The 15,453-nt window shown below is 43.5% G+C and overlaps 1 protein-coding gene across 2 annotated transcripts in view; it reads left to right on the forward strand.

The window, feature by feature from the left end:
- TXNRD1 (thioredoxin reductase 1) overlaps positions 1 to 15,128 on the forward strand; it is a 28,205-nt gene extending 13,077 nt beyond the window's left edge. For both annotated transcript variants that reach the window (XM_066634381.1, XM_066634382.1), the window contains 8 exons: positions 996 to 1,221; positions 2,741 to 2,833; positions 3,351 to 3,427; positions 4,670 to 4,826; positions 7,102 to 7,209; positions 8,967 to 9,062; positions 9,943 to 10,077; positions 14,248 to 15,128. In XM_066634381.1, coding sequence (XP_066490478.1) covers positions 996 to 1,221; positions 2,741 to 2,833; positions 3,351 to 3,427; positions 4,670 to 4,826; positions 7,102 to 7,209; positions 8,967 to 9,062; positions 9,943 to 10,077; positions 14,248 to 14,310 — 955 coding nt within the window. In that variant the 3' untranslated portion in view covers positions 14,311 to 15,128. The remainder of the gene's footprint in view (positions 1 to 995; positions 1,222 to 2,740; positions 2,834 to 3,350; positions 3,428 to 4,669; positions 4,827 to 7,101; positions 7,210 to 8,966; positions 9,063 to 9,942; positions 10,078 to 14,247) is intronic.
- Positions 15,129 to 15,453: the final 325 nt, after the last annotated feature.

Here is a 15,453-nt window from a genome sequence, read left to right on the forward strand (position 1 = left end):
ACTAAGGGGAACACAGTGAAATGGCCGTCCCACCTCAGACATCAGGAGGTTTAAATTAGTCCTTGGGACCAAACTAAATGATGCACCTGTTATGTGATTGTGTGCTGTGTGCTTGGTTTCTCTAGCATAAGTAGTATATGCATAGTCTGAATTGGGACTGTGGCTGGACTGAAGGGCTTTAGCACTCTGTCCTGTTGTAGTGGCAATCCAGGCCACCTCTCACCATGGCTTCTATTTGCCACACACAAAAAGCTTCCATTGGCACCAGCAGGACAGATAACAAAGCATTGGGACTCCACAGTGGCATTGCAGTGGGGACAAAAGGTTGAAGCCGCTACGCAACACCACTACAGTCTTGAACAAGATTGGGGAAAAATCAAGCCCCAGTGGTGCACTAAGCATATATTGCTTAGTAGTTTTTTTCCTAATTAGGTTTACCCTTTTCACACTTGGCACTTCAAGCCACTGGTGTTGAATACATTGAATGCTCATTTGCACTGCTGTTTTCTCCTCCACTTTCTCCTTTGTGTTAATGGTGATCATTGGACATTAACAGAAAAGGCAGGAAGAGAGGTGATTCTTTGTATGTAAAAAATGCTCCTAAAAGACGTGCGCGGAGACAAAGTCTAGAGTGACACACAAGTCTTATACTTCTGGTTCCATTGGAAAGCTGCCATTTGTGGATCAGAAGCACAGTGTGTATTGGGGAACCATTCTGTCCTCTTCTGTAGTGCTGTGCCTAGTTTCTTTGGTACTGATTGGCTTGTACATCCATGACCAGCCTACAGCGTAGGAGTCCCACGGATGTGCATACACCTACTTCAGCCACTCGCTCATAAGTCTTATGTACTGGTGGAATTCTAAAACCTCCTTGAGAGTTCATTAATTTTCCTTCTGTACTCTTATTTTAATTCCTGTTGTGTATATTCCCAGATAACATGAATTTCTCTTTGTATTTTGTCACTGTTAGTAATTTTTACATTGTCCTTTTCTAGTGATGATCTCTTCTCCCTGGCTTACTGCCCAGGAAAGACATTGGTGGTTGGCGCTTCCTATGTTGCTCTTGAGTGTGCAGGATTCCTGGCAGGTCTTGGCTTAGATGTGACTGTGATGGTGCGCTCAATTCTCCTAAGAGGCTTTGATCAGGATATGGCAAACAAAGTTGGGGAATACATGGAAGAACATGGCATCAAGTTCATTAGAAAGTTTGTGCCTACCAAGGTAAGAGGTTTTTACACACATATGCACATAGCTTTAATGCAAATGTGTGTGAATCAATGTAAATGGTCTGTTTTAGGATTTCTACTCATTTCACCCTTTCCCTGCTAACTATACATGCCTTGAGCCATGTGATTTGCGCCAGTGAGCGGAGTGCTTGCTTCATTGCTGTGTGGTGTTCTATTGGGACTAACCTCTCATAATATATTGAAAACTGGAAATGCCAAAAAAAAAGACCATAAAAGGATTCCAAATTGATTTTAGAACCTTGGCTGTTTTTCCATATCTTAATCTCTTGTAGATTAACCATTTATGATATGTAGGGTGGAATATAACTAATGTTAATACAATAAATAGGTGGATTGGATAGGTCAAATTATAAACCAGGTCTGTCTGGCACAAGTCATAGGCGTTGGTGGTGTCTGAACTGCAGTTCGATACTCCTACTATATTCCACACTAATTAGTGAAGCATCTTAAGGAGTTGGAAATGGTGCCTTTAGCAGGACAGAAGGGGTTCAGCTACCATTGATTGCTGTAGAGGCTTGAATGACAGCGATGTTGAATCTGGTGGGGGCCAACTTTTGGACATGTGAGCAGATCTTGGTGGTCAGGTCATGGTAAGGGAGCTTAGATGGTGGAATGTGGTCAGCTACAAGTGTGTGCTCAGGACAGAGTACATTAAGAAACTAACCACTGGCCCCACAACTAGATGCCATAAAAACCATAAAAACTGGTGTGAAGATTTGGTACAAAATTATGGGTGTAGTCCTGAGCTCCTACTGAATGGGGAATTTATGCTCAATGCATTAGAATATGATGCATTACACTATTTCTTTTTAAATTTACAACTAGTGGTACCTGTTAAACTTTTTGACGTTCTTAGGATTTAGATACAGGATGCCTGCCACAAATCACCTGAATGAATTCTTTTGAATATGATAACAGGTTCCATGGAAACCCCCCCCCCCTTCTAATCTCATCTACTCCCAAACCTCTGTCTAAGGTCCAGGGAATAGGATTCTAATCTGAAAACATTTGACATTGTTCTACTGAAGGGGGGGGGAAATAATCATAATTGTGTGTGAGAGAGACAGAGAGCATGCAAAAGAGAACATATTTACCTCTGGAGATTAGTACTTAATTATTTTCCACTGGGGAGGGAAATTGTTTTTCAATTTCAGTGAGACATTAAGCCAACACTTTATATATTTTTTTTTTCAAATACTCAGGGACAAGGACATTAAATAAAATGTGTTTCCCTCCTTTTTGCTCTTAGCAGACCAGACGGTGAAAAGTACATCATGCTGAGCAAAAGTGCCCTTCTTTAATAAAGCAGGAGATTTATAGGGAGAGAGCAGAATGAAAATCAGAATTTTAAGTTTGAAGTTTCCATCAATTTGTATCCATTGCTGGGTTAAAGAGAAGAAAGACTTATACAGTGTAGCAGCATCTTATGATTATCTGCTTCTTATCTACTTATCTGCTTCTGCCATACACAAGTAATATATTTAATTCTGTAGGTTGAACAGATCAAGAAAGGGACTCCTGGATTACTAAGAGTAACTGCTCATTCTACAGAGAGCTCTGAAGAAATTAGAGGGGAATACAACACAGTAAGTCATTTTGCATCCACTTGCCTTTTTGTTTTAATTAAACCACGCACTGAATGGCTGGAAGAGAGAATGTGCATGTGATTTCACCTTTAGGTATGTGAAATGGGGCTTGATACCACAGTTAGTTGATCTACATGTGAGCAACCATGACCATGTGCATCTCTGTGAATATGTGAGGTGGTGGTGGGCATAAGCTGGCTGATATCTGGAGACTGCTTCAGCTGCTGTTCATGTGATTGAGGCTGATACTGAAAGTGCAGCTGTGAAAATGGCTGTCTCTGTGTACAGCCTGGATCATATTACTTGTCCCTGATGGGCTCCCAGCCCTGTAGTTGCTTATGTACAGGGGACTGTGTGACCCTGCTCTTCATGAATGCTTTCTACCATGAATGAGCTCCCTAAGTGTTCTGCTTCGTGATGTTACCCTAATGCAGACATTGCCTTAATAAGAAATGGCCTTATGAACTTCCTCCAAAGCTTGCAGGATATAGCTAATGTGAGCATTGATCTTCTGCAGGTGTTGCTAGCCATAGGAAGGGATGCATGCACAAGAAAAATTGGCTTGGACAAGGTTGGAGTGAAGATCAATGAGAAGTAAGCCTAAATCTCTTGATTGTCTAATTACTGTGCCTGTGTGGTTTTCTCTCTTGGCAATGTCAATTTAATGGATTTCATTTTTCAGGAAGATGTAAATCACTTTTCTAGTCCATTTCTGTTGGATGAAGGAGGTTCTTCTTAATATACATCTACCCATTATGGAGCCTGCCCAAAGGGCAAGCTTTGCAATAATTAAAATGCTGATGATTAACATGCCTGCAATCAAAGGCTTCTCGCATTGTCTGTTCATGGGGCAGATGAAAAAGCACAATTGGTTTTTCATGATTTGTCACTGTGAAATTCCCCTTGTGTGCTCCATTCTGTTAGCAGAGTATTGCCCCTGTGTCTTTGGCAGTTGTGTGAAAGGGAAAGCTTGACAGTTGCAGCTTCTCCCAGTGCTATGAGAGGAGAAGCTGATCCTGGGTGAAGTCTTTCCTGCTGCATAACGATTAAAGGCACAGAAGTCTAGTTATACTGAGCCAGGCAATTCCATAGCACTCACTTCCTTGTTGATGCACTTTGCTTCTTACTATAATAAATGGTGGACTATTGACCTAGTAGTCAAAGGTTTTTCCTGATTTGTGTTCAAATCCAAATAGAAAGCTGCTTTATACGGAGTAGGACCACTAGATCATTGACCTTATCTATTGCCAGTGCTGGCTGGAAGCAGCTCTCTAGGATTTCAGAGGTCTTTCCCCAGTCCTGACTTGAGATGCTGAGGATTGAAACTGGGGCCTCTGAGCTATGATCCCTCCCTAAATAGATACATACAATTAGAGCTCTTTCCTCTGGCTTCCCCCCACAGCGTTCTAAATTTCCCTTGCGTATCCTCCTGTTGCCAACCCCACTAAGCTCTCCTTCTCCTTAGGTTGTGTTGGGATACTTTCCTCCAGCCCCACTTTCTTCCTGACAATTACTTCTTACACTTATACCCCAATCTTCCTTTGAGGGGGTTGTACTGATGGTAAAACTCAGTTGCCTTGAGTGCCCTTACCGGGAGAAGAGGGTTCATTAAATATAGCTCTTAAAGGCATGTAACCTACAACATACACAAATATAGTGATGACAGTGGGATTCCTTTCCAGGAAGTTGAGCAAAAATAAGAATTCCTGAAAGTCATACATAGCGTAGTTCCTCCCTGAAAACAGAATAAAAAGTGTTTGCAGAACTCATATTTTTCAGTTCATCATCTACAAGCCTATCTGTTCTCCCCCCCCCCCTTGTCAACCCAACTTGTAGAACAGGAAAAATCCCTGTCAATGATGCAGAACAAACGAATGTGCCTTACATCTATGCCATTGGAGATGTGCTGGAAGGCAAACTGGAGCTCACGCCAGTAGCAATTCACGCAGGGAAGCTGTTGGCACGAAGGCTTTACGGTGGATCAGACATAAAGGTAAGCAAGCCATTGTTGACAAATGCTATCATAATCTTAACTTGTAAATGTGGCCTTCCGTGATTCTCATTGTACTGAAGGAAACCTCCATAAGGTGCTACTAAGGAAATGAGAAGTTCTTCCTGAACCATCTTGGCCCACTTCTTGTGCAAATCTAGATGGGGGCAAGATGGCAAAGGGACAAACCCGTCCCTTACTGATGCTGCCTGCCTCCTCTGTGCTCTTATATGACTGATAGTGCAAAGGGCCAGCAAGACTATATAAGAGGAGCCCATCTAGTCCACAGTGGCCAATCAGCTGCCTCTGGGAAATCCTCCATGGGGACTTGGGCAGCAATAACTGATGAGGTCTATTGAATTCAATGACAGAATGCATTGAAGGCTTTGAAAATCCCCTCCCCTGCAGTGTCGAGTGGAACAATCCAGAATTTTACCACCTCACTCCACGTAGTGTTTATGTTGGGTCTAAGCTAAGGGTTCCCAAAGTGTGCATTGCAATGACTTAGGCCTGCAGTTTTCAAACTCTCCAAGAATTTGAAAACCCCAGTAAGTCCTTTCGGGGGGGGGGGCAGCGCGGGCGGGGGGAAGGCAGTGACATGATCCCCAGGGTCGCTTTGCTCAGGGGGGCTGCAGGGACTAGGATGCACTCACCAGACCCTGCAGCAGCTGTCCTGGGGGGCGGGGAGCCCTGCACGAGCATCCGCAGGGCTCCCCAACCTTCCAAAAGTGAAAGTGGAGCGATTGCGCTCCGGTTTTGCGGAGGTGGAATGTGATCACTCCGCTTTCAATTTTGGAAGGCTGGGGAGCCCTGCAGATGCTCGCACAGGGCTCCCTGCACCCCCAGGACGCTGTTGCAGGGACTGGTGAGTGCACCCCAGTCCCTGCTGCCCCCTGAGCAATGCGATCCTGGGGATTGCGTCACTGCCTCCTCCCTGCCCCACCCCTTAAGGGGGCAGACACCAGGCAGGCTGGGGCGTCGCGATGCTCCAGTTTGAAAACCACTGCCTTGGGGCATTGCAGCACACTAGCAGGGGTGCTGCAGTGTCCCTGATGGCCCCTTGTACCCCAGGTCCCTCCATCTTAGATCTCACAAAATCTCATGAGATTTGGGCCCTGCTATCTTGAATCTCATGAGATTTCCCGTGATTCAAGATGGTGTTGCCTGTCCCAAGTCAGGAAGAAGAGACTGCGGGGGTGTCATAACCCCAGGTAAGTTTGGGAACCCCTGGTCTAAGCAAATGGCAGTCACAACATTCTGTGTGAGTCCTTTCCATAAATTAGTCCTGAAACTACTGCTATTCAATTTCACCGGATGACCCCAGGTCATAAGAACATAAGAACAGCCCCACTGGATCAGGCCATAGGCCCATCTAGTCCAGCTTCCTGTATCTCACAGCGGCCCACCAAATGCCCCAGGGAGCACACCAGATAACAAGAGACCTCATCCTGGTGCCCTCCCTTGCATCTGGCATTCTGACATAACCCATTTCTAAAATCAGGAGGTTGCGCATACACATCATGGCTTGTACCCCATAATGGATTTTTCCTCCAGAAACCTGTCCAATCCCCTTTTAAAGGCGTCTAGGCTAGACGCCATCACCACATCCTGTGGCAAGGAGTTCCACAGACTGACCACACGCTGAGTAAAGGTCCAAGTGTTATATAGGAGGTCCAAGTGTTATATAGGAGGGAGACGTTTTTCTTCTCTCCACTTTCTCCCTGTCATGCATAATTTTATCCATGCCTATCATGTCATTGTATCTCTAAGCTTAAAAGCCCCAAGCAATGAGCAGAGCTTTTCCTCCATAAAGACAATTCTTCAATGTCTTGCTAATTCCAGATGCCTTTTCCATGCATTTTCCTTGGAGATGGGATGATCAGAATTCTACACAGTATTCCAAATGCTGCAGCACCCTCAATTTGTATAAGAGCATTACGACTCAGAAATCTTTTTTAGTCTTGTTCCTAATTATTTCTAATGTGAGTTTGCTGTTTCGACAGCTGCTATATGATAACTAATTGATGTTTTCATTGGCTTATCCACTGCGATCTGGATTTCTCTTTCCTAATTGGGGAGCTTGTGTTTTATGGGGGTGTTCTGCATTTCCAGTAGAGTTTTTGAACCTGCTGTAGTTCCATGCTTTCTCCCTTCCCTTCAGGCCATCTTGGATTAACAATTTTCTGTGAAATGTTAAACTCTATCCTCTTGCTTACTGCTGACTTTTCTTGACGTTCTGGTGGCTGTACAAACAGTGACTGATGTCTTTCCTTGACAGTGTGACTACGTGAATGTTCCCACCACTGTGTTCACTCCTATGGAATATGGAGCATGTGGTTACTCAGAAGAAAAAGCTATAGAGAAGTTTGGGGCAGACAATATTGAGGTACTTTTAAGAAAATTTGACTTTTGTGGCTTATCTCTTGCCCTTTTTTTGGAATTGGAGTCTTCAGTTTTGGTTTGGAAGCCTAATCATCTTTGGCTATTAAGGGTGGGGTGAGGGAAGCCTGGTTCCATTTCATGTGGTGTCATAACTTTTATACATAATTAATGCATCCCATCCACAAGCACCAAACATCTCTGTGAATGTAGTGAACCCTCATCCAATCAGAGTGTGTGTGTGTGTGTGTGTGTGTGTGTGTGTGTGTGCATGTCCTTGGGTGTTTCAAGATGGAAGCATGGCATTCACACTTTGTGGTGGAAGTACCATTCACACAATGTGGTAGTGTTTGTAGCTTGTGTTTGTGGGTGTTGGTGACTCTCTCTGGCACCATACTAAGACCCATCCTTTTCCCACCTGTTCATATGATTGCTCCAAGTCGCTGCTGTAAATTCAAAAGGCAACCTAAAAACTGATTGGCCCACAAGGCTAAGCTACTAACTATGCACTTTGGCCAATTTATGCAGCCCTTGGGGAATGATAAGCATTGCCCCATTTGAATTGAAGAATTGACTTCAGGCTTCTCAGCCACACAGCTTAGGGGGAACAGTTGGCCTAACCTGACATGGTCTGGAGGTTTCCCTAAGTGTAAGGATTGTGAGTGTCCCTTGCTTCTGAAGAGACATTCTACTCTGACATCACTGACATTTATTTACAGGTAACAGATACAGTGGCACTTGTTTAAATCTTGACCACTATCTGTACCTGGGATGGGTTCATGTCAGGTGTAACACCAGACCATGGTTTGTCATGAACTGGAATGTCTGACAAACCATGATTTGTGAATGGCCCCCATTGTAAATGTAGGATCTGAAACTACAGTTGCCCTGTATTGCAAACTACTGTTCAGGCAACTATGGTTTGACATTATATTGGAACTGACTTCCCAAGGTTTGGGATAATTCTTCACCCCTGGGCTGACTTCAGAGAGTGGGCTTACTCCAGTAGTTTTCAAATGGTCCCAGCTGCCCTGTCTTGTCATATCTCATCATTGACTGCTGTGGGAGTTATGGCAGCTTCAAAACCCTCTTAGAAAATGTTAGTCACCATAACTCTAGTTTCTTCTTAGTGAACTTTGAGACAGCTGCAGTGCCTGCAACAGCCAATGGGATTCTCCCAGGAGCCTTCTAGAGTCCCTGAGATAATTCCTATTGGCCTCGAAGGAAACGAGGAGGAGGAGGTCCATCTGGACACTACTTCCATTCCCTCCAATACAGCTGTGATGTTCTCAGCAGCGGTGGGACCTCTGTAACCTCTGGAAGCATATTGGGTCAAAAAGAGTGAGAAGGGGAGGAACTGCCTGCTTCAAAGCCCTCCTGCCAGCCCCTACAAGCAGGGGACTGGGCAGGGTAAGGCAGTGCACATGCACAGGGTGGGCAAACTTGCTGGTGCTCAAATCAGGATTGGCAATGATGCCCACTCTGTTCCACCCTCAAAGCCTGCTGTTCGAGGTAGTGTCTGGGTATTCTTGGGAAAAATAGGGGAAGGGAGAAACAACAAACAGTGGTCTTCCTGTACATTTGGAACACAAATTATGGTTTAGAGTCTTAACTATGATTAGTACAAACCATGGTTGGTATTAATGTCTGAACCAGCCCACTGTGTTCGTTTTGTTTTCCTCTCTTTTAAGTTAGCAGGCATATTATTTTTCAGGAGCTGAAAATCTGTATGCATACTTAAATGTCTCCTTATTGCATTCCCAGGTTTACCACAGTTATTTTTGGCCCCTGGAATGGACCGTCCCATCCCGGGACAACAACAAATGTTATGCAAAGATCATTTGCAATATTCCAGACAAGGTAATTATAGTAAGCAGCAAGCACCCTAATTTTCAGGTTTATTATCAAACTTAGGTAGCAGGAAGACTTTGTTTTAAAGTAGTTATTTTGTATATTTTATCATACAATATTGGATTAATTGAAATTTTTTAAAAATTCTTTCCAGCCATGCTAAAAAAAATCTGCATTTTCATATAACTGATTTGTAATGACAATGTTGAGGTTCACAGTGAGGCTACTCCCTGTTGTATTATTTGGCCCAAGACTTCCTGATGCCTGGGGTGGTATGTCCAATGCTGTCCCCTTACCCGATGTTGTGCCAGCCTCTGCCCCACCCACTCTCCAGTTGTGTTGGCCCTCCCTTCCACTTTTTCTCTTTCTCTCTGCTCCCCTCTTCTTTTTCTAATCCAAGGAGTGGAAGGAGGAGCAGTGGAGACAAGTAGATGGTCAGGGAAGAGTATTCCCTACTCATCTGCTGCCTGATTCAGCAGCTTCAGCTGGCCTCTTGGATGGGCTGGCCATCCCTGACCAAAATAACCTATTAGTTACAGTTCTACACATAAGACCAGAATGGCCCGGTGATGTTGGCTTCTCCTCTGAGCCTTCTGTATTCCAAAGATTCAGAATTTATCCCAAATTAGATTAAATCTTATGGAAAAATTGGATTGTTTAGTTATCTAGTGATAATTTCCTTAGGAGTAAGTCATTCTTAAGCAATTTTGAAGAAAGTAATGGTTTCAGGCTACTTGAATTGGCTGTTGTTGAATTGAATTGAATTGGCTACTTGAAATGGCAGGGAGCCATTTAGTTTTTTTATTTTTCTCTGTAAACCGCTTTGTGAACTTTTAGTTGAAAAGCGGTATATAAATACTGTTAATAAATACTGTTAATTGTTCCTCAGGAGCGTGTCATTGGCTTTCATGTGCTTGGCCCGAATGCTGGTGAAGTTACCCAAGGATTTGCAGCTGCCATAAAATGTGGAATGACGAAAGAACAATTGGACAGCACAATAGGAATTCACCCAGTCTGTGCAGAGGTATGTCTCCGATCCTGATTTTCAAAAAGCCTTGCAGTTTGTTCTTGTACTTGTTTTATTCTGGGAACTGCTGTAATTTTGTTTTCAAGGCAATTGACTGGTATCAGGTCATGATGAGGTACTGCATTGAGATGGCAGCTTGTAGAGCAGGATGTAAAAAACTCCAGATGATGTGCAGCACCGTTACTGGTGTGCAGCACTACCGTTGAAGAAACTGCCCTAGTTTCTTATGGAATCATAGATATTGGAAGAGGCCTTCAAGGCTATCTAGTCCTGCCCCCTGCCAGAAGCAAGAAAAGCCTCTCTGGCTCATCTCTAAATAGTATTTTATAGGCCCAAGTCTCACAACAGCAGATGAGGTGGTAACCTGTTTCTTCACTGTACTGCTTTGGAACATTTGAGAGATCATAGTGCAGAGCAACCACAGGTTCAGTCCCAGTGCCTGCAGTTAAAAGGATCTCAGGCGGGAGGTATAAGCAAAGACCTCTGTTTGGAGATCTTCTTCCAGTGAGAGTGAACATGCTTGGCTATCTAAACCAGTAGTCTGACTTGAATAAAGCTGCCTCATATAGACTGCCCTGACTGTGGAGTTTTTTCAGTAGCCTTTGGTGAGGGACCGTGTCAAATGCCTTCTGAAAGTTCAGATATATAATGTCTACAGGTTCTCCCGCATCCACTTGCATATTGACCTTTTCAAAGAATTCTAAAAGGTTCGTAAAAGTCTGGTAAACCTACGTGGGTCCTGATAGAGTATCATTTTAAAATGTTTGGGAACCACAGCTCTAAGACCTTATTAAGGAAGGAAAGTTACTAGTTTCTCAGCAGCCCTGCAAAGGATGAAAGCTGGGGATGTATTTGCATATGTGATGTGCAAATGGAAATTACCATCCTTATTTGTCTACCCCAGACATTTGAATACAAGGATGGTTAGTTGTCATTCTGTATGATTGACCCAAATGTTTTTAAGAAAAATGCAGATCTAAGAAATTATTTGAAGATTTGTTTTCCTTCTAGTTATTATTTTTTTCCCTGATATACAGAGGTAAAGTGTCCAGATTGCTAGGACGGTAGCTTCTAGCATTGATCACAAATGTATTTATATCATCTGGTTGTGATGAAGAGGGTCAGACCAAAAAATTAAAAGGGACAAAGTCTTCATGTAAATAGCTGCAAATAAGTTTGCATGTATTAGTTTGCATTGTTTTTTAAAAAAAAGAAATTTTCCAGTATTCAAAGTGGAGACAGGTGTGTGGAGCTTCTTGTATATAGAATAGCTTTGACCTGCTGACTGTTCAGATCCTTGCTTTCCGCACAAGCCTTTGGTTTATTTACATGGCTAACCAGTGCAGATGCACTGTTCTGCTCCTAATTTTTTCTCCCTTAGAGATGACTTTGTTGCCAGCTAATTACTGTTGCTTTGAAGCATTTAGACTGAACTGGATTTGATTTCCTGTAATCCTCCTCCTATCTATGCTTATAGGTCTACAAAACAAAGCTATTAGTTGCCCAGTAAACCATAACTTAAAGGCAAATTTCCTGTTAACTTTGCTTTTCAGTTTATTTCCTATGGTCAGTGTAATGCAGATTCATGTGTCAGCAATATTGCATGCAATTCTTAGGGTCTGTATCTTAAATTGGCACTGAACAAAAAGAGTGAAAGGAGGGCTGCATACAATGTTATGGGGAGGCAAGATTATCTTTCTCAGGAAGAGAAGTGGAGCAAGTGTGAACAGAGGAATATTATTCATTCCTCAAGTAGCCTTGATGGTTCATGCATGCTCAGACCCATCAGCATCACAGTTGTAATGTCCCAGAAAATGCTGTCTTGTATTGATGTGGGACTGCTTCCACTTCACTTGAATATGGAAAGGAGAGTTACTATGTGTGGAGTGACATGTAGAGTAGCTGCAGACCAAGCACAGAGCCACCCCTTACAAAATTCTACCTGTAAGGGCAAGTCTTGCCTCACAAACCTTTTAGAATTCTTTGAAAAGGTCAACAGGCATGTGGATGCAGGAGAACCCATGGACATTATATATCTGGACTTTCAGAAGGCATTCGACACGGTCCCTCACCAAAGGCTACTAAAAAAACTCCACAGTCAGGGAATTAGAGGGCAGGTCCTCTCCTGGATTGAGACCTGGTTGAAGACCAGGAAACAGAGAGTGGATGTCAATGGGCAATTTTCACAATGGAGAGAGGTGAAAAGCGGTGTGCCCCAAGGATCTGTCCTGGGACTGGTGCTTTTCAACCTCTTCATAAATGACCTGGAGACAGGGGTAAGTGAGCAGTGAGGTTGCAAAGTTTGCAGACGACACCAAACTTTTCCGAGTGGTGAAGACCAGACGTGATTGGGAGGAGCTCCAGAAGGATCTCTCCAAACTGGCAGAATGGGCAGCAAATTAGCATAAGAACATAAGAACAGCCCCACTGGATCAGGCCATAGGCCCATCTAGTCCAGCTTCCTGTATCTCACAGTGGCCCACCAAATGCCCCAGGGAGTACACCAGATAACAAGAGACCTCATCCTGGTGCCCTCCCTTGCATCTGGCATTCTGACATAATCCATTTCTAAAATCAGGAGGTTGCGCATACACATCATGACTTGTACCCCGTAATGGATTTTTCCTCCAGAAACTTGTCCAATCCCCTTTTAAAGGCGTCCAGGCCAGTCGCCATCACCACATCCTGTGGCAAGGAGTTCCACAGACCAACCACACGCTGAGTAAAGAAATATTTTCTTTTGTCTGTCCTAACCCTCCCAACACTCAATTTTAGTGGATGTTCCCTGGTTCTGGTGCTATGTGAGAGTGTAAAGAGCATCTCTCTATCCACTCTGTCCATCCCCTGCATAATTTTGTATGTCTCAATCATGTTCCCCCTCAGGCGGCTCTTTTCTAGGCTGAAGAGGCCCACAAGCCGTAGCCTTTCCTCATAAGGAAGGTGCCCCAACCCAGTAATCATCTTAGTCACTCTCTTTTGCGCATTTTCCATTTCCACTATGTCTTTTTTGAGATGCGGCGACCGGAACTGGACACAATACTCCAGATGTGGCCTTACTATCGATTTGTACAATGGCATTATAATATTAGCCATTTTGTTCTCAATACTTTCCTTCCACACAGCTTCCTTCCCACCTTCCTGGTATCTTCATTTAGTGCATCAGGATAAGAGGCACTTATGGGGGGGAGGAAGATGTTTGGTTTTCCCTGTGATTTCTTTCTTCTCTCAGACCGGAAACCCTGTAAAAGAGGAAGATAGGAGTGTTGATGTATAATTAGAGCAGTTTGTGTGCCTTTAGCAGCACTTGCACTACACAACGCTTATGGGTGTTTTTTTTTCCCCTCCAGGGCTTCGGACATTAATGTTCATTGTAAGAGAGACTTGGAGTCACCTGTCTCTATTTAGTAATTTAGGCCCTGTTGAATAGTAGTGTGATGCTCTAAATAAGAATTTGCTGTGAGTGTTTTTTCACAAGGCATATTTTCCCTCTGAATGATGCCTATGTGACTCCTGGAACAATAAGCATGGTGGTGGCTGGCATGAGGCCAATATGGTGGACTTGGCTTCCTCTGGGTTCACTTAGATGCCCTTGGGCAAGTCTCCAGCAGCATCTCAAGTTTCATTGTCTGTAAAACAGACATTTAAAAAAACAACAAACTGCTTTCCGGGATTATGAAGCTGCGGGAGAGACATGTCAAGGTCAAACCTAGATGTGCACCAACTTGCATTTGTTAGAGGCTAATACCAGTTTGTGCACACCTACTTTGATATTAAAATGTAGTGCAAATGATTATTGCAGTCCTATAGCTAGAAAATATAACAAAGTGACTTTTGTGCAACTTACTCTTAAAAGAAACACACAAAATTGCAGCCCTAAAGTGTTTATAGGAGTAGCTGTACAATGTGCAAATTATAATTTGATACATTAAATATATTGGGCTGTAATTCATCTAATGCAGTTCTACTGTTAATACCAAATCATATTATTATGTGACGTGAATGATGTAACAAATGGAGAATCATTGCAACTTTCTCACAACCTTAATTGCTGGGAATTACGTAGTTGGAAAAGGTCTCAGCGGGACTTCCTTGGATGGTAGTTTTATAGAACCTGCTGTCCTCCTCTGCACCCTGTTCAAAATTGTCCCGCTGTGTTTTTCTTTTTAGGTTTTCACCACGTTGTCGGTGACAAAGCGTTCAGGTGGAAATGTCCTCCAGTCTGGATGCTGAGGTTAAGCCCACCCACTGTTGTTGCTGTTGCCAAAGACTGACTCTCACCACCACTGCTGGGTGGAAGGAAGGAGCAAGAAGCAACTTCTTTTTTTGTCAACTCTTGTTGAACACTTGCTCTCCTTACCAAACCATTCCAACAAGACCATTCCAAGTGGAGAAGACTAGGAACTGCTAAGTTACTGGTGGTGATTGAATGGCAACTGGTGCAACAGTGGGACAGGCATATCTCAAGATGCTGCTTGGCAAGGCACGTTCAAGATGCTTCAATGAAGTCACGGTCAAAAACCAGCATTTTCTGGCAGACGGTGATGGAAGAATTACTGGCACAGCTTGAGACCAACCCTCTCTTCCTTCTGAATAAAGAACTTCCTCTCACTGGGTTATATTGTTACTTCTTCAGACTGTTATGACGGCATTTCAAAGGCCAACCAAGCCTATGAAGGAGTGATTGTCTGCTTGCAGATCATTCTAAGAAGAAAAATATTTTTCCCTACCTGGGGTAGCTTTTTTCCCCCCTTTGGAACAGCCAATCAGCCCAGCTCCCCAAACTCCATAAATCCTCTAATAAACACTCCATCAGCATGACTCATCTTGGAAAACAGCATCAGGCCTCTAGGATGTCTGCTGCATTCAATCACTCCTCCAGTGAAATGTTTTCCCCCCACAGTACAGTTAACCTTGTGTGAATTATTTATAACAGAAATATATTTTGAGATACTCTGTAAATGTTTTCTTGAATATCTCCCCTGTTGTTCATCCATTTTCTCTGAACTTAATGACAACTAGAGTAAAACAACTTTCTTGGTGTATTGGAAGTCAGCGTGATCTCTTCAAATCTGCTAAACTACATTTCCTCTTCCCCACCCCACCCCACCCCCGCTGGGTTGGCCTGTGGTTTTGTGGGATGGTGAGAAATTGCCTGTAAAAAGGTCTCGAAGGCGAAGGTATACCTGTTTGGGTGTTATGATAGTGATCTGTATTGATTCCATGTGTGTTCTTGCAGACCTGGGTCACCAGGGTGAGCACCACCTAACATATCCTGTCTAGAATGACAGTTCCATGGCTGACTTGAGAAGGATTCACATGCTACCCTTCTAATGAGAGAAAATGTACATTTGAGTCCCTGTCTGCAGAGTCCTT

The sequence above is a fragment of the Tiliqua scincoides genome, chromosome 7 (genome assembly GCF_035046505.1).
Source record: "Tiliqua scincoides isolate rTilSci1 chromosome 7, rTilSci1.hap2, whole genome shotgun sequence".
NCBI lineage: Eukaryota > Metazoa > Chordata > Lepidosauria > Squamata > Scincidae > Tiliqua > Tiliqua scincoides.